Source organism: Urocampus carinirostris, chromosome 11 (assembly GCF_059441175.1).
Source record: "Urocampus carinirostris isolate Australia breed hairy pipefish chromosome 11, RoL_Ucar_1.0, whole genome shotgun sequence".
NCBI lineage: Eukaryota > Metazoa > Chordata > Actinopteri > Syngnathiformes > Syngnathidae > Urocampus > Urocampus carinirostris.
In genome coordinates, this window is record NC_142359.1 from 4,574,135 (window position 1) to 4,601,576 (window position 27,442).

General features: G+C 41.2%; 1 protein-coding gene across 1 annotated transcript in view; it reads right to left on the reverse strand.

The window, feature by feature from the left end:
- The window catches only part of LOC148356254 (adenylate cyclase type 4), a 58,550-nt gene extending 31,489 nt beyond the window's left edge, over positions 1 to 27,061 (reverse strand). Inside the window, exons 1-13 of the mRNA XM_088347390.1 lie at positions 26,919 to 27,061; positions 21,449 to 21,524; positions 19,234 to 19,914; positions 15,318 to 15,515; positions 12,140 to 12,301; positions 10,631 to 10,780; positions 9,247 to 9,401; positions 6,330 to 6,441; positions 6,114 to 6,241; positions 4,418 to 4,576; positions 2,528 to 2,687; positions 724 to 885; positions 604 to 635 (exon numbers count right to left, since the gene is read on the reverse strand). Coding sequence (XP_088203516.1) covers positions 604 to 635; positions 724 to 885; positions 2,528 to 2,687; positions 4,418 to 4,576; positions 6,114 to 6,241; positions 6,330 to 6,441; positions 9,247 to 9,401; positions 10,631 to 10,780; positions 12,140 to 12,301; positions 15,318 to 15,515; positions 19,234 to 19,857 — 2,042 coding nt within the window. The 5' untranslated portion in view covers positions 19,858 to 19,914; positions 21,449 to 21,524; positions 26,919 to 27,061. The remainder of the gene's footprint in view (positions 1 to 603; positions 636 to 723; positions 886 to 2,527; positions 2,688 to 4,417; positions 4,577 to 6,113; positions 6,242 to 6,329; positions 6,442 to 9,246; positions 9,402 to 10,630; positions 10,781 to 12,139; positions 12,302 to 15,317; positions 15,516 to 19,233; positions 19,915 to 21,448; positions 21,525 to 26,918) is intronic.
- Between the last annotated feature and the right edge of the window lie 381 nt (positions 27,062 to 27,442).

Consider the following 27,442-nt stretch of genomic DNA (forward strand, 5'->3'; position numbering starts at 1 on the left):
GTGGGAGAAACAGCAAAATAGCAGGGTGTTCAAAGACTGATTTTCTTTACTGTATGGACAACATGTGCAGTACTAAACTTGCATTGTCAATTCTAAGCACTATTTCCTGTATATGTCTATTTTCCACCTGATATTGGGCTATTTTCACTCTCTCACTCTTTCTCTCTCGCTCCCGTCAACTCTTTAAAAGATACGGCAATGATGGAGGATTGTCAGGTCATGTAACTTCTCCAGATCGAGATATATAAATAGTTAAATGTTCATACAATTTTGTTTAGGTTTGGTTACAAAAGACAGGCTTCAACTTATAATGTATATATATTATAAATCTATAATATATAATTTCCCTCTCTTGCTCCAGAGTCCTCAAAGATAAAAGAAATAGGGGTTTGCTTCGGGCTCAGTCCTGTAAATCAACATAATTGGTCGGGCTCGGGTTGGGTCGGGCTGTAATACCCAAGGGCCTGGGTCGGGACAGATTTTTTTTAGGCCCGATCTTACATCTACTACTAAAGTAGTTCTTGGATTGGTCCGATTGAAAAATGTGGTTGACTTTCTGTATTTTCATTTTTGCCTTAGCAATAAATCCTCAATGCTACATACCAGGATGGGTTGTTCTGCCAAGGTGGTCTTTCCTGGAGCAAAAAAAAACGTTTTGAAATTAGGATGATCGATCCATTCCGAAGTTGAAGTCGATAAGTGCAGCGTTGACGGTCAACCTACAGCCGATGACTGCTGCGGGACCACGGCGACGATCTTTTTGGAAAGCTTGGAGTGATGACTGTTGAGTTCGGCGAAGGGTCGGACGTTCCGCCACGACTGCAGATATTGCGACATACGCATGGAAGCCCGCTCCCTGTTCTCCACCGTGGCGAGGGGGCTAAGCTGGAAATCAACCATGGAGGAGGTCACGCTAAGGTGGTCCTTTTGATTTTTCGGCGGCGAAGGCTTAAATATGGTGTGAAACTGAGGAAACCTTTCCTGTGAAGTTTTTCATCGACATATTTAAAAGGTACCCATACCTGTCGCGCTCCAGGGCTCCATGCCCTTACAAACTGTTGTATTTTCCCTTACAAAATCCCAAAAACTCTTACACCATATTTTTTTAATATAAGTAGTTTAACATGTTATATTGTACTTGTGTTTCGTTATATCATATATATCGTTCATTAACATTTTGTGAGATACTGAGTTGCTCGACATGAATGAGGTTTATTATAAAAAAAGGTCAACAATTAAGTAGCTTGGACGTTCACTGTAGAAGGAAAAAATACATGCAAATAGAATAAGTAGAATAATACATTTTCTTATTTTCTGCATTAAATAATTGTTCGTAATACAGTAATCCCTCGGTTATCGCGGTTAATGGGGACCAAAACCACCCGCGAAAAGTGAAAATCCGCCCCTTCGAAAATGCTTAAAAAAATTATTTTATTTTATTATTAGTATTTTTTAGACCTGCGAAACTCTGAACCCGCAAACGTGGAACCGCGAAGTTTCGACGCCCCTTCAAAAATGCTTAATCTTTTTTAATTCTTTTTAAAAAAATTGTTTTTAATTTTATTATTATTATTTTTTAGACCCGCAAAGCTCTGAATCCGCGAACGTGGAACCGCGAAGTAACGAGGTCCCACTGTATACTGATTAAAGGGATAAACACAAACGTGTCTTTTTTCATTTTCTCCTTTTATACTTCCTTTTTTCTTAACTTCTTCATACAACAATAATGATTTATAATATAATGCATCAAAGCAATCATGAGTTGAGCCAAAAAAGCCGGTTGTAAAAAGAGACGGACTTCCTTTCACTACACAACTACCACATGAAATCCGATGTTTTTTAAGACCACATGTATTTCAAATTTACTCAATCAACCTCGCCTGTTGTTTTCAGATAAGAATGACTTACGGCATTTTCATTCAGGTTCGGCCATTGCGACTCGATGATTGTATCCAAAGAAAATTCAAAACAATGTTCTAATGTAGGCCCACTGCTCTGCTTTCGCTTTGTTCTCGTATAATCGGAATGATGCATGATGGGAAATCCCTAGGCGGCAGACGCATGCGCACCGTAGCATCAAACCGCTCGCTTCGTTTGCAACGGAAAAAAAACGATACCGAGATAGAGGCTACCGCGGCCAACTCGTTTGACTCGATTGATTTGCTGTTTCGTCATAGTCTGTGTATACCGGATGGTACCCATCATTGACAAATTTGTGTTTTCCCGTACAGATTTTCTTGTACGTCGTACACGTCTTAAAATGCATCATAAACGTACTTTGTACGGCAAAAACGTACAGGTTGACAGGTATGGGTACCCCAAAGCCATTTTGATTCCGAATGTAACATTTTGACAAGCAAAAACTTGAATACAGAGTGAAATCATGAGAAAACACATCTTGTAATGTTTCATGGTGGCATGGTGGCATGTGCAGCCCTTTGAGTTTTTCTGTGATTAAGGTCTATACAAATGACCTGACTAGGACTTTTGTCTCTGCCAACTATTGTGTCACCGCACCAAAGCTCACCGTTTGCTGTCCCTGGTGAGGGCTGTCCGAATTGTTGGGGTCCAACACCAAGTATGTTCTTCTCCCTTGAAGAAGAGGATCTCGACTGCCCCCGTTGCCCTCTTCCACCTGGTAGGTTCCGTTCAAGTGTTTCAAAGTCTCTTCAGATATGTGAACTCGCCTGGCGAAAAGGAAATACAGTAAAGCCTTGCTGTATCGTGGTTTACTCATTGTGGTTTTGTGCATTTCTTAGGTATTAGAGAACACACAGCAAATGCTATCACGGGGGTAGAGAGCTGTGTGTGTATGTTGGGTGGGCATAACATTCTGTATGCGCTACTGGTGTATGATATCAGTCGAATAGAAAGTAGGGCGAACAAGTCAACGTGTCCACCAAAAGCAAACTGCGAAGCACGGCAACAGCTAATATTTTAGTGGCTTGTTACATTGAAAACAAAATTCATCAATTAAATTAGACTCTGAGGAAATTCAGATGAGCGCCAAGAAATGGTGATCACCAGGGGGTGCTCCGTGGATTATTATCGGGTATTGACTGAGGCCATGTGGGGTCTAAAAAAGACCATTGACCTGTGGGAGAGCTATAAACATTGGCTAACGTTAGAAAATGCACCAGGCAAAGAAAGTTATTAAACCAGTTGCAACAGGGGAGATGAGCTATTTACATACTTACTCAATCTCGGTCACCCCCCCGTCTGCCTGTGTTTTGTCGAGATCACAAGACAAGGAAAAGTAATGGTATTTTGAGACAAAAGGACAAAAAAACAAAGACAATCCCCCTGGAAATCTATCAACACGTTTAAACAAAGACGGGAAGACTAAGAGGCGACATCAAACTGATTAGAAATACACACCTTGAGCAAATACGTTTAAGCCTACTTTACAGGCGGCCTCAGGAGAGAAGGCAATTGCAGTGCTGCAGGTCTGGCCTACTGCTATAGATACTGAACAACTCTTATAAGCTACCCCTACCAAGCCTGTACCTCACCAACAGCAGATTTGGTACCCATTAAACGGATGAGCTGAAGCTACAACTTACAGTAAACGGCTATATTTGGGACGTTTGTATTTTAATCATCACAGAGACCTGGCCTTATCCGAGGATCCAGCCTGTGGCTCTCGACATCGCTCTTTTAAACTGAAAGGACAAGCCCTTCAATTTTGTTGTACAATAGTAAAATGACAATAAAGACCATTTATTCATTCATCTCCAATTCTGTGTTTTTATCTGTAGATCTAACGTTGCTATTTTGTTACAGTCGTACATGTTATGTCATAATTACCGATGTGAATCACCTGTGCACGCTCCTTTGGCGCCAACTGCCTCAGACTCTGATTGGCTCCCTGTCCCTATTGAAACCCACTCCTATCTGCCCCCTTTTGTCAGTCCGTCTGCGAATATCTGTTTTTACACGGCAAGCCCTTTTTTGACCCTGACTCACGCCTTTCCCGTTTTTGCTCCTGTTTGTCTCCCACTATGAACAGTTTTGATCTCGACCACATCTGCTCTCTCGTCCCGAATTACGATCCGTTTCCGACCCCGACCACGTCTTGCTCTCCCAGTCCCGGCTACCGACCTGTTTTTTTTCTGTCCCCGACCCCGCCATCGCTCGCCACGGAAGATCCACAAGCCGAGTACGAGAGCGAACACCGGACCGTGGGCGCACCCCTTCCGCGTTCCTTCAAAAAAAGTTCTGGGTCCTGTTTCCGTTCTGGTCCTGACATGTTATACGTTACTAATATTTGATAAATAAATAAATGCTTCTACTTTGACAGTTTTGCCTATCGTTTTTTGGAATGCAACTCCTAAGAAAACCAAAAAATTACTGTAAAACATTTATCGCCTCCAATCGAAGAAACGCCGACATGGCAGTTTTGGACAAATGCACTCACCCGGGAACTCCTCCAGACTCCATGTGATTAGCCAGCGTGACGTCGGTCGACCACACGTCGTACTGCCATTTTTGTAGTCCGATCACACCCGAGAGCACGTTACCAGTGTGGACCCCGACACGCATGCTGATCTCCACTCCGGTGGCCTCTTGCAGTTTACTGAAACCATATGAACATTAAAAAATAAATATATAAAAAATAAAGAAATACAAAATTGAATGCACTGTTTGAAATCCATTTTTCAAAATAAAATAGATACAATTATTTTACTTTTTGTTTTTTCTTCAACCTATTTGCGGAGAGACGGGACTAGACAAAAGTGTAGTAGATCAGTAAGTGTAAAAACAAATGTTTAACATTGAAATCACATGACAAAGGCGAGGCTCACGGGCAAAATCTGGCCCATGAAAATATTTTCTTCGGTCCCTGAGATGATTTTGCCTCATTTTTAACTCACTTTTGCAAGATATAAAAAATAGGCTAGTGAGGATGCCTAAATAACACAGGTTTCTTTCATTTAAAGTACATATAATAAGAATTTTTATATCAAAAAGTCTTTTGTGTCTGTGGATTTTGTGTTTTCTTTTGATTATTGGATGAATGGATGCTCTAAACCAGGGGTCGGCAACCTATGACACGCGTGCCACTGCTGGCACGCGAAGGGTTAACCAGTGGCACGCGAGCGCACGGCAAAATAATGATTTTTTTTTAAATGCGCATTTTTACCTGAAATTTTGACATTTTCAGTTGCGCGCCGTGTTGTTTAGTGGCTTTACGGTAGCGCCCCTCCTCTTCTGCTCTGTGTGCGAGTGTGTGTCTGCACAGCGACTCGCAGAAGAAGAGAAATCCATGTTTTGACCCAGCCAAAGAAACACTGGTGCGCGATAAATGAATGAATAATGAGCGAAAAAAATCTCGTTCTTTGACTAACGACTGGGGGCTTGTGCAAAAAATGACTGTGCTGTTTGTGCATTATGCCTTGAGAGCGTTGTACCTCGCACATCAAGTGTTAAACGTCATTACGAGATGAAAAATGAACACGAATTCAAGGATGAGTCTGACATAGGTACGGCAAACAAACACAGACCTTAAAAACCTTTGTCACTGCTAAAACACCACCACTGAAGCAAGTTATCACATTGCTCACTGCATAGCAAAGCATGGAAAACCATTTATATCTGAGACCAAATCAGCTGTTATTTCTGTTGCACTTATTTTCAAGTAGCCTTCTGCCTTGTTGCTGTTATTTCAAAAAAAAAATTCATTGATGAATGGTATGGTAGCTGTCCATATCACTTGTTTTTGATTGTAGTTCATTGTTGATGAAGAATGACAATAAATATTCTGAATCTAAATCTGCTCTATTTATCTGATCATATGATATATATTTGTTTGCTTTTCAGTAGATTCAATTAAGTTCACTAGGCAAATGTGTCATTTTAAAAATGTTCAATAATTAATCAGTCTGGCCGCTTTTTCATTTGTCCCTGCAATCCTTTAGACAAAAGAGACAAAAACCGTCAATACTCTCCAAAAGGTTCAAGAAAAGCATTCAATTTACCTTGGGTTTTGGATTGGGATTTGATGAAATTTACATGAACGCTAAGGGGTTAAAATCCATTGATGTCTTCTCTCCTCATTTTGAGTGTCTACTAAACTTTAAAACTGTGGCAATATGGCATGGAAATGAGCAAACCTGATGGCGGTGCACATGTCCAGGCCCATCTGAACACAATTACTAGCGTGCGACGGGATCGGGTCAGGGAGTCCTGACACACAGTAGTAGCAGTCACCCAAGATTTTGATACGAAGGCATCCGTTTTTCTGCGGAGGGTGACATCATATGTTTGAAATAAGATTGCACAGTTTCAAACAAACATAAAGATAAATAAATGAAAAAGACATTTGCTACCTTGGCAATGTCGTCAAATCTGCCAAAGAGTTTGTTGAGCACAGCAACCAGCTCCTCTGGAGAGCAGCTGCTGGCCAGCTTGGTGAAGCCCACAATGTCCGCGTACAAAATGCTAAACGCACAAACAGAAGGAGAAAATGACACACAAATGCACTCTGTATATCATTATTTGTCATTTAGGTTGACATTGGATCATTCAGAAGTCATCAGGGAAGTTCTGTAGACAGTTGGCTGAGCTGAGAGAACAGGGGGGCAATATTTTTGCAACACCTACATTTGATCTTTTTTTGTAGATGTAATATAAAATGTTGAAAAACATTTGGTTAAACTTCATGATTAGGTCACTCATGTTCATGATTTTTGGAAAATATTTTCTGTTTTTAGCTCTAAGTTTGAAACCTGAAATATGGCAATATTGTCATGGCGCCCAATTGGCCACGCCCGTGTGGCGCCAGCTGCGGCTCGACGACGGATTGGCTTTCCGTCTATTTAAGCTCAGTGCTCTCACTCTTCCTTGGTCAGTCCGTCAACGAACCTCTGCCACGCAAGACGTGGGTTCTGACACGGTCCTGTTTCCTGTTGGTATTTCCTGCCAGGCATTGTTCCCGTTTATTTTGTCCTGTTTAATATTCTCTCTAGTTTTTGTTCCCGTCTAGTTTGTCCTGTTTATTTTCGATCATTCCTGTCTGTCCTGTCCTGTCGGGTATCGACCCCATCCGTCCGATATCTGCTCTGTCAAATGGTATCGATTTCGTCGGTCTCTGGCTTCCTGTCTTTCCACGCCAGACCGCTGCCTAACGTGCGTGACTCCCCATTTCCCGTAAAATAAAAGCTTGTGTGGGAAATGTCATGCATTTGGGTCCTGATCCTGTTCCGGTTCCTGACACATTTTGGTATTATGTGATTTATTTTAGATCATTTTAGTGGCATATATTTGCAGGTATTAAATAGCTATTTTTTTTTATACATTTATCATACCTGCCAACACTACCACCTTATGCTATGTTAAAACAATCAACCGCCTTTAAATTTACCCTAAAAAATCTTGATTACAGACTCGTATTTTAGTACACGACTGCTTTCGTTGTATGTTTTGCCTTTGTGCTGCTGCTAAGTCCATCCTTTCTTTTGTTTTTACTATCAGAAACCCGCAAAGAAGGCGGCTGAGGTTGCCAGGGCAGTTTATTTTTATTTTGTCTACTATTGTTGCGCACGGTTGCTTGTTATTTTGGCACACTGTTCATTGTTTTGACTATCACGCACTATGGTCTGTTGTTTTGATTATTATGCGCTCCTTACATCATTGTTACTATTGACCAATCATGTTGCAATTTTTAATTTCCACACCCCTTAGAGCTGATCTGCTTTTTGTAAATTTGAAGATATAATATAAAGAAGGTGTTGTTTGAATCCCTTATCTGAAGGATTTCACCCCTGTCTTCTGTGCAAATCCATTGATGTCTTCCCTCCCTATTTGAAATGTCTACTAAAGGGGCCGGAATAAACACTTTAGATTCTGAGAAAAACAGCACGTGATGTTTTTGAACATAGTAAAAAAGCCAGCGTCTCTCGGACGAATTTGGAACGTGACTTGGATGAATGAACGAATGCAATAAAGAGCGTTCCCTCTCTGCCATATTTCCTCTCTGCGTATATTTTGGGGCGACGCCCAACAACGTCCTCTCCAAAATAATTTTTGGAGAATCAGCGACCTAAGGAAGAGTATCAACAATTGGGAAACAAGTCAGCGAGGTAATTCATCATTGATGGTAATGCGTCATTTGACATTTATTTGATGAGTGGAAGTGGTTTATTGTTTTAAGAGAAAAAATGGAATTCTAAAAGTGAAGGTGGGGTTCAATTTAGTCATCGCTGAGACTTTTTAAATCAGCAAAATATGAAGTTAGATTTCATCTGATTGGACAGTTGCATTAAGGACAGTTTCTGCTAAATGGATGCTATATCTTTTATATCATTTTTTAACACAAGGATACTGCTGGAAGTGTGAATTTCCCTACGGGGATGAATAAAGTATCTATCTATCTATCTATCTATCTATCTATCTATCCACTCCCCCCATCCATCTATCTATCTTAACACCCCCCTTCTATCTATCTATCTATCTATCTTTCTACTCCCCCCTTCATCCATCATCTATCTATCTTACCACTCCCCCTCTATCCATCTATCTATCTTACCACTCCCCCTCTATCCATCTATCTATCTTTCCACTCCCCCCTCTACCTACCTATCTATCTATCCACACACCCTCTCTCTCTCTCCATCTATCTATCTAATCCCCCCTCTCTCATCTATCCATCTATCTATCTACTCCCCCCTCTCTCCATCTATCTATCTACTTCCCCCCTCTCTCCATCCATCTATCTGTCTATCTACTCCCCCCTCTATCCATCCATCCATCTCTCTATCTATCTACTCCCCCCTCTCTCCATCTATCTATCTACTCCCCCCTCTCTCCATCTATCTATCTACTCCCCCTCTCTCCATCCATCTATCCACTCCTCCCTCTATCCATCTATCTATCTATCCACTCCTCCTTCTATCCATCTATCTATCTATCCGTCTTTCTTTCAAACCCCCCCCCCCTCTCTCTCTCCAGTTAAGGATGGGATGAACAGAATACGTGATGAACTTAGTTGGAGTAAAGAAACATAAAACAAACAACTTTCTTACCAGTTGGCATGATCTATTTGTTTCTACATATGGCAGGATTGGTCCTCCACATTGCTATACCACTGGGTAGCGCTAGCCACAAATAATACCAGATGTGTTCACCATTCTCACAAACTCACAAGGGCAAAGTTAACAAAAGCCCATGCATCGATTTTGAATGTAAAAAATCCAACTTAGTTAAAAATAAAATCCCCATATTGACAAGCAGGTTTCCCACCCTCACCTGACGTCTTTGTGCTGCCTGATGTAGAAGCTATGGAAGTTGTCCATTTTGTTTTTCTTTGTACTTTCGCTCTCGGGCTTGGTCAGCCTGTTTATCACCTCCGTTTTCAACTCGATGGCGATGTATCGAGGTAACACCGACAACAGCAGACGCTCCTGGAACAGAAAAGGACAACAGTAATCTTGGGCAAGTTGATAAAGAGCTGTCGCTTTAAAAAGTCGTTACCTGGAACGCAATCGTTTTGGTCAGTAACGAGTACTGTAACGCTTTATTTTAGGAGAATTTGTAACCAGAAAGCTGTTACAACATGGTGGGTAACTCCGCTACTAAAAGCACATCATGGATTACAACGTTTAATTGTTGCTAACTGATCCTCCTTGGCTCACAATGTAACATAGAAAGGCAAGCATGTTCATAATTACCGACAAAGTACATCTGAATTCAGTTACAGTGGCACCGTCTCAACATAGAGTACAAGGGGACTGGATTTCTCCTAATGGAGATATTCTCCCTACCACATACACTCGCATTTAGGCCGTATTTACAACCATAAAATAAAACACTGAAAAAGGGGGGGTCAGTTAATATGCACATATTTGGTTGTAAATGGTAAATGGTCTGCATTTCGTTTTTCGTTGTGTGTCACAAGTAACGAATGGCAGCGTGTGGTGAAATGGCATGGCTTATACAGGAAGAACTAAATCAGTGGAGCAAAAGTATACAAAGAATTGACAGTAAATGTATTACTTGCAATGAAAAAAACAGTACCCAGAAATGGAGAAGGAAATATTCAAGTATTCCGAAGACAAAATGGATATGGAGTGTCTCAGCTACGGGCTGGTTTGCAAGATTGCACAAACCAATATATATGAAGACTTCAACGCCTCCACAGGTTGGTGTACACATTTTTTCTATTTCTTCTATTATGTGGCTTTTTTTAAATGAGTTTTAGAGGGTCGGCTTCCATGTGAGTATAAACGGTAATTTGTTGCTAGTTTTGTTGTGGAATACGGATAATAACTAATGATAAGGATGTAGGCTTTTGGTGAAGGTAGTGGGATGAAGAGGTCACAAGCTGATATGATGAGGAAGACCTTCACGAAATAGCTTAACTTTATTTGAGAACAGTATAAAAGCCAATGTTGAACATTTGGAACTTTGAACGTGTCCCGAATGCAATAAAGCACGTTCCCTTTTTGCCATGTCTCCTCTCTGCGTATTTTTTGGGGCGGTGCCCAATGACGTTCTCTCTAAGTTTCAGAGTAACGCACTACGTTTGGGTGGCATTAATCTAGGGGTTGACGCATTTCTCTAAGAAATGAAGTAACTAGAAGTAGTAAATAATTACTGTTTTCAAGCAACACGGACAACACCCATCACACACCTGCTGGTATTTCCTTATTTCTTTCTGGGAGCGGATGGCGCTGTATTCCTCTCTCTTCTGATTCGATATTCGCAGATCATGCTCAGTGGTCCAAAAGTGGAAGATCCCGATGCAGTTGACACAAAGGAAGAGAATGCCGTTCGCCACCAGCTGTGGTCGGAAGACGGATCGGAAGCGAATTCACAAAAACAAATGCGTGTTTTAGTTTTGTGCAAAATTTTTGAAAAAATAAAAAAATGGCACTCATTGAGAGCAATGACTAAGTGGACCTCTTTTGTTTGTCAATGTCATGGTTGCCATGGCGCCCAATTGGCCCCGCCCGCGTGGTGCCAACTGCGGCTTTCCGTCTATTTAAGCTCAATGCTCTCACTCTTCGTTTGTCAGCCCGTCAACGAACCTCTGCCCCGCAAGACGTGGGTTCTGACTCGGTCCTGTTTTGCTGTTGGTATTTCCCGTCCGGTATTGTTCCCGTTTATTCTGTCCTGTTTAATATCATTTTCCAGTTTCGTTCCAGTCTATTTTTGTCCTGTTTATTATTCTCTGCAGTTTTAGTAAATAGGTTTATTCCAGCTTAATAAGGGATATTGTAATCATAAGGGAGAAATTGGCTGAGGTTGACAAAAACAAAAGTGCTATAAAGCAGTATTTTGTCAAAGATCACTGAATAAATAGTTTCAGATTTTAAATATTTTGGTCAGGAACTTGTCCCATTCACATATTCAGAACCAAAACAACAAAGATGTAGTAAGTTGAATGTTTGGACTATTTTTTTTAGGAATGTTTAATATTCAAGAACATTGAAGTGGTAAATAAAAAAATGTATATCTTTTGATTTAGTACGTCATTATTATTATCATTAATTAAGGTTTTTTTTTTTGTTCTCTTGTGTATCGTTTCAGCAATTCCCAAAATTATTTTTCTCAATTTTTTGGATCATTTTATAGTTTTTCACGACAGGTACTTCTTTTTGAAACAGTAGTAACAAAAATGTAGAAAAACTCTCAAAAGCATAAACCAATTTATTAACTGAGCCACGTCAACTAAGAAATTGTACATCCTTATTAGATGACGTAGTAGTAGTAGTGCTTTCGTTACAGTTTTTAGACTTTTTATCTATTTAAATCTATTGACAATATATACAAGATCAAATCTAAATCTATTCATCTGAACTACTTTAAAAATCCAGATTTCTGTTTGTGTGTGTGTGCGTGTGCTGTTTTATGTGATTTATAGGCTCTGAAACGGTAGAACCGATTTTCATGAAAATATACACGGTTGTACTTTAGGCCTAGTGTCTTGAGCAAGGTTATAAAAATAAATATTAACAAAAATCAATACAAATCTGCTTTCATGTGGTCCCCCTGGCCAAATTGGCTACATTGCAACTCCAGACCACTCCAAGCAGCCCAATCCAATCTTCTATCAACCCAGCAATGCCATTTTGCTTGTTAGTTTATAAATCCCAATTTTATTTCTCTCTCATTGCAACTGTAACTAGGATGGACGTACCTGCACAACCAAGTCTTGAGTGTGCGGACTTGTGACCGGTACGTAGACACTGATGATGATAATGTGAGAAACGCTAGTCCAAATCCCGACCATGAGGGCCCAGGCGGGTGAGAGAGGCAGCACAGTGTACACACTCAGGGTCAGGAAGAGGAAAAAGGCCACCTGGGGATGAGGAAGCCAAGAGAGAACATGGAGTCAAGTAAAATATTCAATTCAAATACCGTAATTTCTGGACCATATAGGCACACCAAAAACCCCAAATTGGTCAGAAATTTGAATAAGAGCCTTAAAAGTTACCATATTCGAGCAATTATTGATCAGTCAATTTATCGCTGACCACAGTTGCTTAACAATAGTGGCAATAGGGTTTGAATTGCACAACCATGGTGGCAACAGAAATTGAACAATGGACCCTAATCACCGCTAGCTAAGGACATAGATGATTGGTCATAACTGCATAACATTGAATGCAAAGGAAAACGAACCCGGGTCACGGCCGGGAGAGCGCAAGATCCTATTCACGATACAACTTGGGACGCAGAAGACACATGAAATGGCATTAGACTTATCTCATTATCACAGTCGTGGTACCAGGTATATTAGAGAGAATGTTGTTTCATTTTTGTGATTAAGGGCTATACAAATAAATGTGACTTGACTTTTTCTCTGCTCAATCTAAGCATTGTAAGTGATAAACGTTTTGAATATGTGCGGCCATGCGTTTATATCTGTCAGGAGGACCGAAATACTTCCTACAAGGCAGTTCTCTTCATTAAGTTCAGAATGACCGAATTACTTCCCACAATGTCTTTTTCAGCATTCAGTTCAGGGTCTCGTGGTAGCCCAATACCTAATACCTTGTCATCTACAGTATATCCATAGTGGTCTAGATACACACGCATGCAATGTGCCCCATGCAGCACTTACTGGAATCTCAGTGATTTAATTAATAACCAGTGTTTCTCAACTGGTAGGTCAGGACCCTAAGGTAGGTCAGGGACCTGTTTTTAATGGGTCGCCAGCCTTTTCTTCAGAAAAATAATGCTATAAAAAAACGGAGGGTCAATTTCACTCCTTAAAAGTATATGGCTATAATGCTCTGCTTGATCTCTTTTACAATCAGCGCGTTTGAAAAGGGCTACATCTCATTTTATTGTGATTATGTTGGTTCATTTGCTTTTTCTGAGCGGAATAATGTGTCGGAATAACATTACTGATAAGGAAAAGGAAAAGTGGAAAACAGTGACAACAACGATTGAGTTGCAGATGGAATCGATTGCAAAATACAAAAATGGTGTACAAGTGTCTGCTAGAAGGTAGTAAATGGTTAAAAAATGATATATTTTTAAGTTTTTTTTTAACTGTTTTTGTTTATTTTTACCAGTATATTATTAACTATGTACGAAAATAATTATCGACGTCTAGGTACATGCTTTATTATACACATATTTTAAATTTGTTTTTGTATTTGGCTATTCTAAAGCAGCTTTAGGGGGCTGCTTATTGTCAAGACCAGAACGGAGACAGGACCCACTTGCGTTACGTTTCTCTCAGTTTTATTGGAAAAAGGAAAGGGTTGCACCCACGATCCGGTGATCGCTGGGCGCGGAAAGCAGGTCGCTCTGAACGCGGGACTTCCGTGGTGAGCGATGGCGGTGTTGGGAACAGAAAAACGGGTCAGTAGCCAGGACCGGAGAGCAAAAACGTGGTCAGGATCGGAAACGAGTCCAAAGCCAGGAGAAGAGAGTAGACGTGGTCAGGATCAAAAACGGGTCGAAGCCAGGGAAACAGACGGAAGCAAAAACAGGAGGGAGTCAGGGTCGAAAAAGGCTTGCCAGGAGTAAATTGAGGTTCGCAGACGGACTGACAAACAGATAGGAGTGGGTTTAAATAGGATTTAAATAGGGACAGGGAGCCAATCAGAGTCTGAGGCAGTTGGCGCCAAATGAGCGGGCACAGGTGCATCACATCGGTAATCATGACAGCTTATAAGCGATATAGGCTTATATGCGAGTATATATGGTACTTGAAGTCATTTTGGTTTTGCTGGTCTTTTTAAAAAAAAAATGAAGTCAAATGTATTCTACTATCTCATGGGTCACAGCTTGTCATCATGGTGGGTCATGAAGTCAAACCAGTTGACAACCAGTGGTCGAGTGGCAGGGTTGGGTAGGGTTACTTTCAATGACTTTTGGATGACTCCAATACCAAATATGCTCATAAAAGACAAAAGAAACTACATATGAATACAATGATGACTCACAACACGTGGTAAGCTTTCTCTCCTGGCTTTGATCTCTTTGATCTCCGGCAAAACGAACATAAAATGCGACAGAAACAAAATGAAAATAAATCCATAAAGCTTGCCAACATCATTTTTGTCGTTCCATGTATTCCGTTACTCCCCAAGCCTGCACAAAATGTAGTCATTTTATTCATATTTAGTTTCTTTTGTCTTTTATTAGCATATTTGGTATTGGAGTAATCCAAAAGTAATTGAAAGTAATCCAGTTAAAGTAACCCTACCCAACCCTGTTGAGTGGATAGGATCCGGCGGTCTCCCTGCCACCATCCAGGTTTGATTCCGTCAGGCGCACTGCATTTTTATTTCAATCCCTTTTCCCAACATTTTTATGCAATATCATTTAGCAACCTCAACAGCACGGCGGCGCAGTGGTTAGCGCATGTGCGGCACAGTTCAAGTCATGGGAACCTCCTGCGCGGGTTTAAATCCAGCTCCAGACTTCCTGTGCGGAGTTTGTATGTTCTCCCCGTGATTGCGTGGGTTTCCTCCGGGCACTCCGGTTTCCTCCCACATTCCAAAAACATGCATTTCAGGTGAATTGGCCGGTCCAAATTGTCCCTAGGTGTGAATGAGCGAGTGAGTTGTCTGGTCCCCGTGTGCCCTGCGATTGGCTGGCAACCAGTTCAGGGTGTCCCCTGCCCACTGCCCGATGATTGCTGGGATGGGCTCCAGCACCCCCGCGACCCTACTGAGGATGAGCGGTGCAGCTAATGAGATGAGATGAGATCATTTAGCAATGAAATTTTTCGATTGATCAATAAATGCACAAATATGGTAATGTGTTTACAATTTTGTCTACGTATTTTTCATAATGATAATAATACACATTCAAATTAGTCCGGAAATTACGGTAGATTTATGACGTCTCCCCACCTGCTCCCACGTTGTGACAGGTCCTCCAGTGAAGATGAATACCACGGCTGTGACGTAGAGCGTCCCCCATACGAATAGGGCCAGGGCCCCTGCACAGCGCCTCACAGTGGCCAGCCACGGAAGGCACACCAGCAGCCCGGCGCTCAAACTAAGAACCACACACACCACAGACAGAGCTCCCACGTGGACGTCGATGTTCTGCATGCAAAGTGAAACTTTTCAACTCGGTGTTGACATCACATGAGTACCGGTACATTCTTATAAAATATATCAAAAGTGGAAGTCAACCCAAAGTATTTACCGTATTTATTTGTGTATAACATGCAACCCTGATCTTTAATTAAAATCGGTCTAAAAATTAGTTTCACTTGGTCTCAGTTAAAGGTTGCAGTTAGATGCAACGGTAATCGAACCCGGGCCGCGGCCATCAGAGAGTTTACCCCTCATTACTGTACTAGCAGTGGTTTAGGTCAATGATTATTCTCTCGGCCCAGCCCAAAAATAACATTTTTCCCAATAACAACAATAATAATAACAAGCCCAATTCCACTGTGTAATCACTAGGCCGCTATATATTTAGATGACATCAGAAAAGGCATTAGATTGTATCTCATCATCACACTATTCTTATTCACAGAACCGCATTCTACAACAGTTTTTGGGCTGCACTCTTTCCCATGATGCTCCATTACAACACTGTTCAACATGGCACTATAAAAATAATGTGATGCTGAAATAAAATGGAGTGCCTTTTCCTTTGTCCTCTACAATCCTTGTGGCCAAGTGGTCAAGATTCTGGGTTCAAATCCCGTTGCATCCAATGTTGCGCAAATGACATCAGATCGATTAATTAATCATTGCCTATCTATGGTGAGATAGTACCAATAATAATAATAATAATAATAAGCCCAATTTCATTATGTAATCACTAGACCGCTTTAGATTTAGATGACATTGGAAAAGGCATTGGGCTGTATCTCAACATCACACTATTAACGGTACCGCATTGTACAACAGTGTTCTGGCTGCACTTTTTCCCATGATGCTCCATTGTACAACATGGCACAATAAAAATAGTGTGAGTTAAAATCTAGTGCCTTTTCCCTTGTCCTCTACAATCCTTGTGGCCGTGTGGTAAAGAATCTGGGTTCAAATCCCGTTGAATCCAATGTTGCGCAAATGACATCAGAGATATTTATCGATTAATTAATCATTGTCTATCTATGGTGAGATAGTACCAATAACAATAATTATAATAATAAGCCCAATTTCATTATGTAATTACTTGACCGCTATAGATTTAGATGACATATGAAAAGGCATTAGATTGTATTTCATCATTACACTATTCTTACTCATGGTACCGCATTGTACAACAGTTTTTGGGCTGCACTCTTTCCCATGATGCTCCATTACAACATGGTTCAACATGGCACCATAAAAATAGTGTGATGGTGAGATAAAATCTAGTGCCTTTTCCCTTGTCCTCTACAATTCTTGTGGCCAAGTGATGAAGATTCAGCGTTTTGGGTGCAAATCCCGTTGAATCCAATGTTGAGCAAATGACATCATAGATAGTTGTCGATTATATATCATTGTCTATCTACCAAAAACAATAATAATAATAAGCCCAATTTCATGATGTAATTACTAGACCGCGGGCAGCATGGCGGCGCAGTGGTTAGCGCGTGTGCAGGCACAGTTCTAAGGTCTTGGGAACTTCCTGTGTGGGTTCAAATCCAGCTACCGGACTTCCTGTGCGGAGTTTGTATGTTCTCCCGGTGCTGGTGTGGGTGCAGTTAATGAGATGAGATGAGAAATACTAGCCTGCTATAGATTTAGATGACATAGGAAAAGGCATTAGATTGCATCTCATCATCACACTATTCTTACTCACGGTACCACATTGTACAACAGTTTTTTTGGCTGCACTTTTTCCCATGATGCTCCATTACAACATTGTACAACACGGTACTATAAAAATAGTGTGATGGTGAGACAAAATGTAGTGCCTTTTCCTTTGTCCTCTAAAATCCTTGTAGCCAAGTGGTAAAGATTCAGCGTTTTTACCGCCATGATTCTGGGTTCAAATCCCATTGAATCCAATGCTAAGCTAATGACATCAGAGATAGCTATCGATTAATTAATCATTGTCTATCTATGGTGAGACAGTACTGCAAAACCTCGGTTCTCTCCGTCTCTCTCTTTGTGTGTTTCTATCTCTCTTTATCTCCCTATGTATGTTTCTCTGTGGCTTCCTTTCTGTCCCATGATGAGAAATCTTGTTAGCATTTATCCATCCATCCATTATCTGCACCGCTTATCCTCAGTAGGGTCGCGGGGGTGCTAGAGCCCATCCCAGCTATCTTCGGGCAGTGGGCAGGGGACACCCTGAACTGCTTGCCAGCCAGAGACCGACAATTCATTCGCTCATTCACACTTAGGGACAATTTGGACCGGCCAATTAACCTGACATGCATGTTTTTGGAATGTGGGAGGGAACCGGAGTGCCCGGAGGAAACCCACGCAAGCACGGGAAGAACATGCAAACTCCACACAGGAGGTTCGATCTCATGACCTCAGAACTGTGCCGCACACACGCTAACCACTGCACCGCTGTGCTGCCCTTGTTAGCATTTATCTTTGCTTAAATGTGTCTAAGAGAAGTTATGGTAAATGGTCTGCATTTATATAGCGCTTTTCAAGTCAATGAAGACCTCCCAAAGCGCTTTACAATATGCTTCACACGTACCCATTCACACACACACTCACACACCAATAGCGGCCATGCAGCCATGCAAGGCGCCGGCCTGCTTATTGGGGGCATTAGGGATTCAGTGTCCTGCCCAAGGACACTTTACATATACCGTATTTTCCGCACTATAAGGCGCACCTAAAAGCCTTTATTTTTTTCAAAAGCTGACGCAGCCGCCGACTAGATTTTCCCCCGAAGGCGAAGTCGTCTGCGGTGTATCCTGGGATTTATATACCGGCATTTCATTTCCTAACCAATGTGTCAATCATCATTTGAATCAGTCACTATTGGCTAAAGTTATTCGGAGGTAAAGGGGGCGGATCCTTTTTATCATTTACAGGCTCGCATAGGCTAAAGGGGCGAAACAAAGCCTGCGATTGGCAGAAAAAGATGAATGTGAATCACACGTTGGGTTGCACTACGGCATAGAGAAAACATTTTTTACTATTCTGTATTTGTAAATATTTTACTCTCCTGGATTTACGACACTCACGGTTGTAAGAAGACCATGGTTACGTATCATTATTGAACGTGATGGCTGCAAGAGAACTTAGGTGAGCTATGCGGCTTTATATTTTCCCGGTATCTTGTTTTAGAACGATCTTTAAGTTTCTGTGATGAGTCTATTTTGAAACTCAATTCAATTCAAAGTGTTTATTGTCATATGCACAGTAAAGAACCCCGTTTCTCTGCACAATAAAATTCTTACTTTGCTGTCCACACAGTTGCCAGCAAAAAATAAAATGGAAACTAAGAAATGTTAGGCATTTCTTGAATCCCAAGACTTTAACCTTCCGAATGATATTTGGAACGATGCATTTGAGTGATTGGTGACATCGTACAGACACTGTTTCCGTACATGTCTGAGACACGTATTTGCTTCTTTGCAAGCTTTGGGAATGCTAAGGGGGTAATCAGTTGGACTGAACTATCTGACTGTTTTGTCAAGGTTCCCATCGTAGTGCCTTATAATCTGGTGCGCCTTATGTATGGAATATATAGGACCAAAAACTATTTTTTGGGGGTGCGCCCTATAACCCGGTGCGCCTTATAGTGCGGAAAATACGGTAAGTTAAAAATGTTAGCGGAGTGCGTTAAAAAAGTTTTTCTATGGAACTTCTACCCAAACAATAATACTCCGTCACTCGGTGTTGCACTTACTCTTCCCGTTGTAGGAATGAGGACAATGATGGCCACGCAGAAAGCCAAAGACAGCACCAGTCCCGTCAACATGGCCGGCGTCTCCTCCACACACTGCAAACAGCCCCGGTGCACGGACCTGTAACAGCAGCTGACCCTTTCCACCACTCGACTTCTGGGTCTGTTCTCATGGTCCACGTTGCTCCTATCGGTTTCATTGAGTGAGCCGGGGTTCTCGGTCTTCTTGCGAGATTTGAAAGAGTGTTTGATTTTTGTCTTTTTGTTGGATGCTTTCTTTTTGACGATGGGTTTAACACCCACGGGAGCAGAGTTTGTGTTTTCCAAAGAGCTTCTACTGAGCTCACTTAAGTCACCACTGAAGGAAGTACTGGCGTAGCCGGGGCTGGAGTGAGTGCTACTGTAGTCCGAGTGGAAGCCGAGGTCGGAGTTATGAGAGGAGCTTGCCTCGGCGGTCCTGTATGATAAAGAATCCTTGAGCAGAAGCTCAGGTAGGGAGAGTCTGGATTGGCTTCCTGGCGGTCCTTCAATACCAGCAGCGTCGGAGATGTCGGCGAGTTCCAGCTCGTCGATTGCAGTTTGGGCCACGCCATCAGGTTGGGACGTTGTCGCTTGGTCAGGCTCCATCTTCTTTTGGACCCTCCGGAGAAGGTCTGCCGTTTAAGAAGCCGGACGGATTTGATCCTTAAGAAACAAAGTGTGGTGATTTCCAAAGAACAGGGGTCGGGAACGTATGTCTAGCGAGCCAGGTATAGCTCTTTTCATGAGTTAAACTGGAGATAAAATTCAATTTTTAATACATTTAAGACAGGAGTGCAATACTGTGTTTCTACCTCTAGGGGCAGAAGCGTTACCGGACCGAAAGGTTAGCGGACACCAGGGCAGATAACTCTGAAAAGTTGCCTTCCCAGCCATAAAGTTGCCTGCCCCATTTTTCACAACTTGGAACACAATAAGATGACTCATCGCAAAGTATTAAGGATTGATAATCAGAATATATAACAGAACATTTTAAAATTAAGTTTATTATAAATCTACTTATAACATTCATTGCATGTACAGTGGAACCTCTGTTTTCGAACGCCTCTCAGTTCGAACAAATCGGAGTCCGACCAAAAATTTAGAGAAATTCTTGCTTCGCTGTTCGGTCAAAAAAATCGTAGTTCGAACGCCGGTAATGCGTGAGTGCCTACGCTAGGGTGCGATGCTGAGCGGCGTACGGGTGTTTTAGCCCCTTGTTATGCCTCCGAAGAAAGTCAGTGCAAGCAGCAAAGTTGCTACAGGTGAAAAAAGAAAAGTAGTGCGTACAACTATTGCATTTAAGAAAGAAATAATGGCAAAATATGAAGGAGGTGTGCGAGTGTCTGATCTTGCTAGGGAATACAGCATGGCTAAATCTACGATCAGTACGATACTAAAGAATAAGGAGGCTGTGAAATCTAGTGATATGGCTAAGGGAGTGAGTGCTATAAGCAAGCAACGGCGGTCCACCTGCGCCTTCTGCTGACCACCACAAAGGTAAGAAATCCTATCCATAATTCTTTTCTTTATCCTTTTTTTTTCATTTTTACACGTTCATGTTAGCGCAATCTTTCGTACGGAAGATTACGATAACGCAAATGTACGATTAGCCTGGGTTAGCTTTATGATTACGTTGAACATTCAAGGTAAACATTCAGGGAGTTGGAACGGATTAAAATGATTTACATTATTTTTAATGGGAAAAATGATTTCGGTGATCGAACAAATCGGTTTTCGAACAGGGTTCTGGAACGGATTATGGTCGAGAACCGAGGTTCCACTGTATATGACATGGCTGTTTTCCATCTGCCATCAGTATGTACCTGCATTTACTCATCTTGATTCATGCAATATTTGTGTTGCGTCGGCTACTACAAGTCACGTGAACTCTTCTTTCCACGATGCTTTTAATGTACGTTTACGTTTTGTAGCGTCATCCATTTTGTTAGCTTCTTTTGAATCTCTCTTCTGGGGCTGAGGTTTTGGCTTGATTCCTAACCACCTATCCATTTTTCTTGTGTTTTCTGTGCGTCTACTTTGGAAAATGATATGCAAATGCACGACCTCATAAGGCTTTATTCATATTTAGTTTCTTTTGTCTTTTATTAGCATATTTGGTATTGGAGTAATCCAAAAGTCATTGAAAGTAATCCAGTTAAAGTAACCCTACCCAACCCTGCGTGTATGTGACACTGACCAGTGTTGAACGAAAACAGTGCTGTTGATCCTCTTTAGAGATCACTCAACCATCGATGGACGACGTCAAAGTCTTCCTGTGGCAAAAAAAAAAAGGGTCAGAGACATTAAAATAACACAGGCAAAACTCGTTCGTTCTATTATAACGACGCGGTTCGGTCGTTCCTCTATTTTTTGCTAAACTCGTTTGTCTGGCTGTTGACTCAATCGTTCACATGGTTCAGGTGTGTACTGGAATGGCATGACAGTGACGCACCCAGGACGGCACCTCAAACATTTTTCTGTCGCCACCTAGACAAGAATCAGACACCGTTGTCTAGATTTCTATCTATCTATCTATCTATCTATCTATCTATCGACCATGGTCATATCCCTCAAGAGGGGTGACCAGCAAGACAAACACATACAAAAAACAAAGAAAATAAAGGAAAAAGTAGCAAAAAAAAAAAAATCACACAAAATGTTTTGGGTCCATGGCCAACCCAAATGCCCAACACCCAAACAAGTTAGGCACCTTGGCACCTAAGTTGGTCATGCTTTCGTCCCTCCATATGAAACGGGACACATTTTACCTGTGCAAAGTAATGGGTCCCGGGGACTCGCATGCTGAAAAATCTATGGGTCCCAACAGAGATCTATGGGTCCCCAAAATTTTGTGGTATCGCAGTTGAAATTGTAAATCGGCGACAAATATATAATATAAATCTATACATTCATTCAGTTTTAATCATCACAGTTTATTGGTAATATAAATCAGTTATCACTTCAAGATTTTTCAGTTCACAACAATATTGTACATTATATAAAATATTTTTGCTGAAATAATGATATTAATCTATATTTTCATTCAGTTTGAATCATCACGGTTAATTGGTAATACAAAGCAGTTATCACTTCAAATTTTTCAGTTCTTATTTTCTTCGTGGTTTGCTGTCCCGCCATAGTTGTGATGCCTTCTCAAGGTCCAATCCATTATCATCTTCCTCATAGCGTCACCAGGAAAATAATTTAGTCCATTTTGGCAGAAAAGTCCTTTTCTTACTCGGAGTATTCTTTTGTTTATTTTCTTTCGTCGAATCGTTCGCTTCAAAACGCGTGTTTTCCTTGCCTTCGCGGTCTTCTGAAGAATTTCTCTGCCGTTTTTTCGCGCCGGAATTATTGCCGTTGTTACCACTTTCTGTATTATGTTTCGACTTATTACCGACACTGAATACATTTTGTTGATTTGCACCTAATACCAACTGTTTTTTCGGAGGCATACTTCTCTTTCACTCGACAACCCGCCACAACAATGACGTCATCTCGAAGCAACGATAACGAGACCAAAACAACAATGGCGGATCTGCCTGACGAAAAGTTTGGAGTGCGGTAAATCTTTGTTAAAAAAAAAAAAAAAAGGAATCGGGTAATAATGACAATTTGGTGTCAAAAACGTTGCGTCCCCAGCAAAAATCATGCGTCTAGGACGCAGGGACGCGGGCAAACCAGAACACTGAAGCGGCCGTGACACTCTGGTCCGCGTGACACAACACTCTTCTGTTCACAGCAGGGCCCGACAGCTTTCACTGGTTTACCCCTGCCGCATCATACAGGTGCCCTGCCCATCCCTTGGAACGTGTCTAAACATCCTACTATCCTTTTACAACACCTCTCCACTCATTCCCATCACCAACAAGTTGTTGTCTAGATTTACCATCATTTAATCGCAAAATCTAATGCTGTGAAAAAGTATTTGCCCCTTTCCTTGATTTAAAAGTTGATTTTATTTATTAAGGCACAAAAAAATCAAAACCTATCTGGCCCTCCGTGAAAAAGCAACCTACTAGCAAATTGGGCCACAATTGGCAGCAATAACAGAAATCAAACGTTTACGATAATGCATAATGAGTCAATTACAACGCTGTGGAATATTTTGGCCCATTCTTCTTTGCAAAATGATTTTGGGTCTTCCATATTGGAGGCTTTTCTAACTGCCTGTTCAAAGCCACACCATAGCATCTTAATTGGATTTAAATCCAGACTGGCCTCTCCAGAACCTTCATTTAAAAAAAAAATTGGGAGCCATTCAGAGGTGGACTTGCTGGTGTTTTTCGGATCGTTGTCCATCCCAGAGCGCTCGAGTTTGAGGGCACCAACTGATGGCCGGACACCAGATTTAATTATTCCGTCAAGCACAGCAAGTTATGCTGTTCCTGAGGCAGCAAAGCAGCCCCATTCAATCAAACCGCCACCACCATGCTTTACTGTTGGCATCATGTTCTTTTTCTCAAATGCTGTGCCATTTTTACACCAGTAACAGGCGGCACACCTTCCAAAAATTTCAATTTGTGACTCATCAGTCCTCAGAAGGTTTCTCCGAATGTTTCGAGGATAATCAAGATGCTTTTTTTTTTGTTTTTAGGATGTGGGAGTAAACCGGAGTGCCCGGAGGAAACCCACAGGCATGGGGAGAACATGCAAACTCCACACAGGAAGGCTAGTAGTTGTATTTGATCCCATGACCTCAGAACTGTGCCGCGGACGTGCTAACCACTCAGCCGACGCGTCGCTTGTGAGTGATAAATATGCACAAAAAACCCCCACAGAAACAGGAAAGTGGGAAAAAATTTTTTTGAATGAATGAATGAAAACTTTGTTTTGAACATTAAAATAAAAATAGAACAAAAACAATAACTCAACAACAAATTAATGTTACATAACACGTTCGAAAAGGTGTAGTAAGAAGCAGATGCCTATTTTCATCTTCCCTATTAAATGGACATTGTTTGATCTCATCTTGTAAATTGTTCCAAAGTTTGACTCCACACACAGACACACACATACTTTTCCTGGTGGTTCTCACCTGTGGGAGTTTGAATTTAGTATTTCACGGCACTCTATGAACTTAAGATGACAAATGACAAGCACACTGTTTGCTCTGTGTCAAAAATGATTCAGGACCAAGAAAACATGATTTTTGAAGTTTTGACAGTCGTTACCATGGCAACACAAGACTTCTCACATATGCCCTCTATCATGAATGTTATACACTCACTAGTCAAGCAGTTTTTAATGATATAAATAAATAAGCAGGGTTGGGTAGGGTTACTTTAACTGGATTACTTTCAATTACTTTTGGATGACTCCAATACCAAATACGCTAATAAAAGACAAAAGAAACAAAATATGGATAAAATGATGACTCACAACACGTGGTAAGCTTTCTCTCCTGGCTTTGATCTCTTTGATCTCCGGCAAAACTAACATAAAATGCGACCAGGATTGGGTAGGATTACTTTAACTGGATTACTTTCAATTACTTTTGGATTACTCCAATACCAAATATGCTAATAAAAGACAAAAGTAACTAAATATGAATACAATGATGACTCACAACACGTGGTAAGCTTTCTCTCCTGGCTTTGATCTCTTTGATCTCCGGCAAAACGAACAGCAAATGCGACAGAAACAAAATGAAAATAAATCCAAACAGCTTGCCAACATAAATTTTGCCCTTCCATGTGTTCCGTTACTCCCCAAGCCTGCACAAAATTGAGTCATTTTATTCACATTTAGTTTTTTTTGTCTTTATTAGCATATTTGGTATTGGAGTAATCCAAAAGTAATTGAAAGTAATCAAGTTCAAGTAACCCTACCCAACCCTGTCAAAGACACTCTTGCCAGCTAATAGTGATTTATCCAACTGAAATCATTCCCAGAGGCTTAATACTTCCTGATGAGCAGTGCCAAACCCTTTATAGTAGTTTTTTTTAAATTAAAAAGCAACTTAATGTACTTTTACGTTTTATGGCACGTGTTGTGAGTCATAATTATATTCATATTTAGTTTATTTTGTCTTTTATTAGCATATTTGGTATTGGAGTAATCCAAAAGTAATTAAAAGTAATCAAGTTAAAGTAACCCTACCCAACCCTGTAAATAAGTGTAAACTTGTTTTCAAGCTATTAATTAACATTAGTGGCGTAAGCATAAGGTGGGCAAATCGATCCAAATATCGATATTGAGCAAGTACTTGGATCGTATCAATGCTGTTGTCCTGGAATCGATTCAGCCTTCCCATTTGAACTTCTTATCATAATGTTGTCAGGGGGTAGTGAGAAATGTATCATGATCACGGATCCCTTAACCGCCAGGGTGTCAAAACCAGAACGGAAGCAGGACCCACTTGCGTGACGTTTACCACAAGTTTTATTGAAACCACGATCCGGTGTTCGCTAGGCGCAGGAAGCAAGTCGCTCTCGTACTCGGATTATGGTTCCGAACACGGAAGTGGATCTTCCGTAGCGAGCAATGGTGGTGTCAGGGGCGAAAAAACTGGTCGGTAGCCGGGACTGGGAGAGCAAGACGTGGTCGGAAACGAGTCGTAAGCCAGAACCGGAGAGTATACGTAGTCGGGAACAAAAAGGGGTTGTTAGCCGGGACGGGAGAACAGACGTGATCGGGATCACAACGGGTCGTAGCCGGAGACAAACGGGAGCAAAAACGGGACAGGCAGGGGTCAGGGTCAAAAAAGGATGCATTGTAACCACGGAAATTCGCAGACGGACTGACAACAGGTGACAGAAAGATGGGGGTTTGAATAGTGACAGAAGGCCAATCAGAACCCGGCAGTTGGCGCCAAATGAGCGGGCACAGTTGAGTCACATCAGTAATCATAACATTGGGCTGTCAAGGTGTCCCTTCCTGTGGTGTGTTTTGGGCAAATACAGCCTGGCAGCGCCCATCCCTCTCCAGGTTGACGTATACATACATTACACTTTTAAATTGGATCCAATTGTGTCTATATTTTATTTGCACTACCGACTTTTTTAGTTGTCTTGCTGACATTGGTATGCAGTGTTTAGTCCAAGTATTTCATTTTTTACAGCGTTACTATACACTGTAATATATTTTATTGTTTACACTTGTGCACTTTCTGACTTTATTTTGAAAATATTGAGCAATGGATTGTACTTTAGTTGCCTTGTTGACTTTGTAATACAGTGTTTGTATTTTTGTTCTGAAACAGGTCTAATAATTATTTTTAAATATCATTTTTACACTTTTAAAATTTACATTAATTAGTTATTTAATGAAAGATATACCGGTAACATAGTTAGTGCTTAAGCATTAGACTGTGTTTATTATAAACGAACGCAAGGGGGGTGAATTATTCAGTGATCATGACATTTCCAAGCAAAAAGTATCGGTCGATATTAGCATGTATTTACTTGGAGAGGATCGATACCAAAAATAAAAAAAATCTCCAGCCATTTTGGAAACTATGACGAGTGGTGACGTCACCAATTGAAAACAAACAGTAGGGAGCTTAATTGTTTAAAAGTGGCGTATATGTACATTAAATCACCATATTTTCAATAAATAAATAATCCGACTGGCGTGAATTCGGTTTTCGTTTGACCTTTTTCGTTTTTAATTCAAAATATAAATTGGACTTTAAAAGCGAGTAAAATGGGGTTAATTCGTCTTACCTCGTGACAAACGTTGACTTTAGTCATGGTCCGCTTTCGACTGGCCGGTAAAAAAGGATAAAGGAGCTCCTTTTCATATTTGTTGCTCCGAATATGAAATCAAGAAGGCTTCCTGGGAGATTCAACACCGGCAGATGTGAAAGAGGATTCCAGTACTGGCGCGCGAGTTGGGAGGGGGGAGTAGGGGAGTGAGTTTGAGTGCGCATGCGCACACTGCGCTAAGCAACGAGTGCTTCGGGTTACGAGCAGACTTTTATAGCAGGGGTCTCCAACCTGCATACCTGTCAAGGTACAGGGCCCTTACAAACAATGTTCCCTGTAATTTTCCATGGGTCTGAGCGTTCACACAAAGTCGGTGAGCAACGCTTGAAACAACAGTGAGCAACGGAAATCCCCAGTGTGGCGACTAAATCATTATCAAACATGTCCGAAACATGACATCAAGTTACATTTTGCTGAGTTGCTGGCAATGCCCAAAAAAATTTCACTTTTGAATGAATTGACTAATGTATTATTGCAAAGGT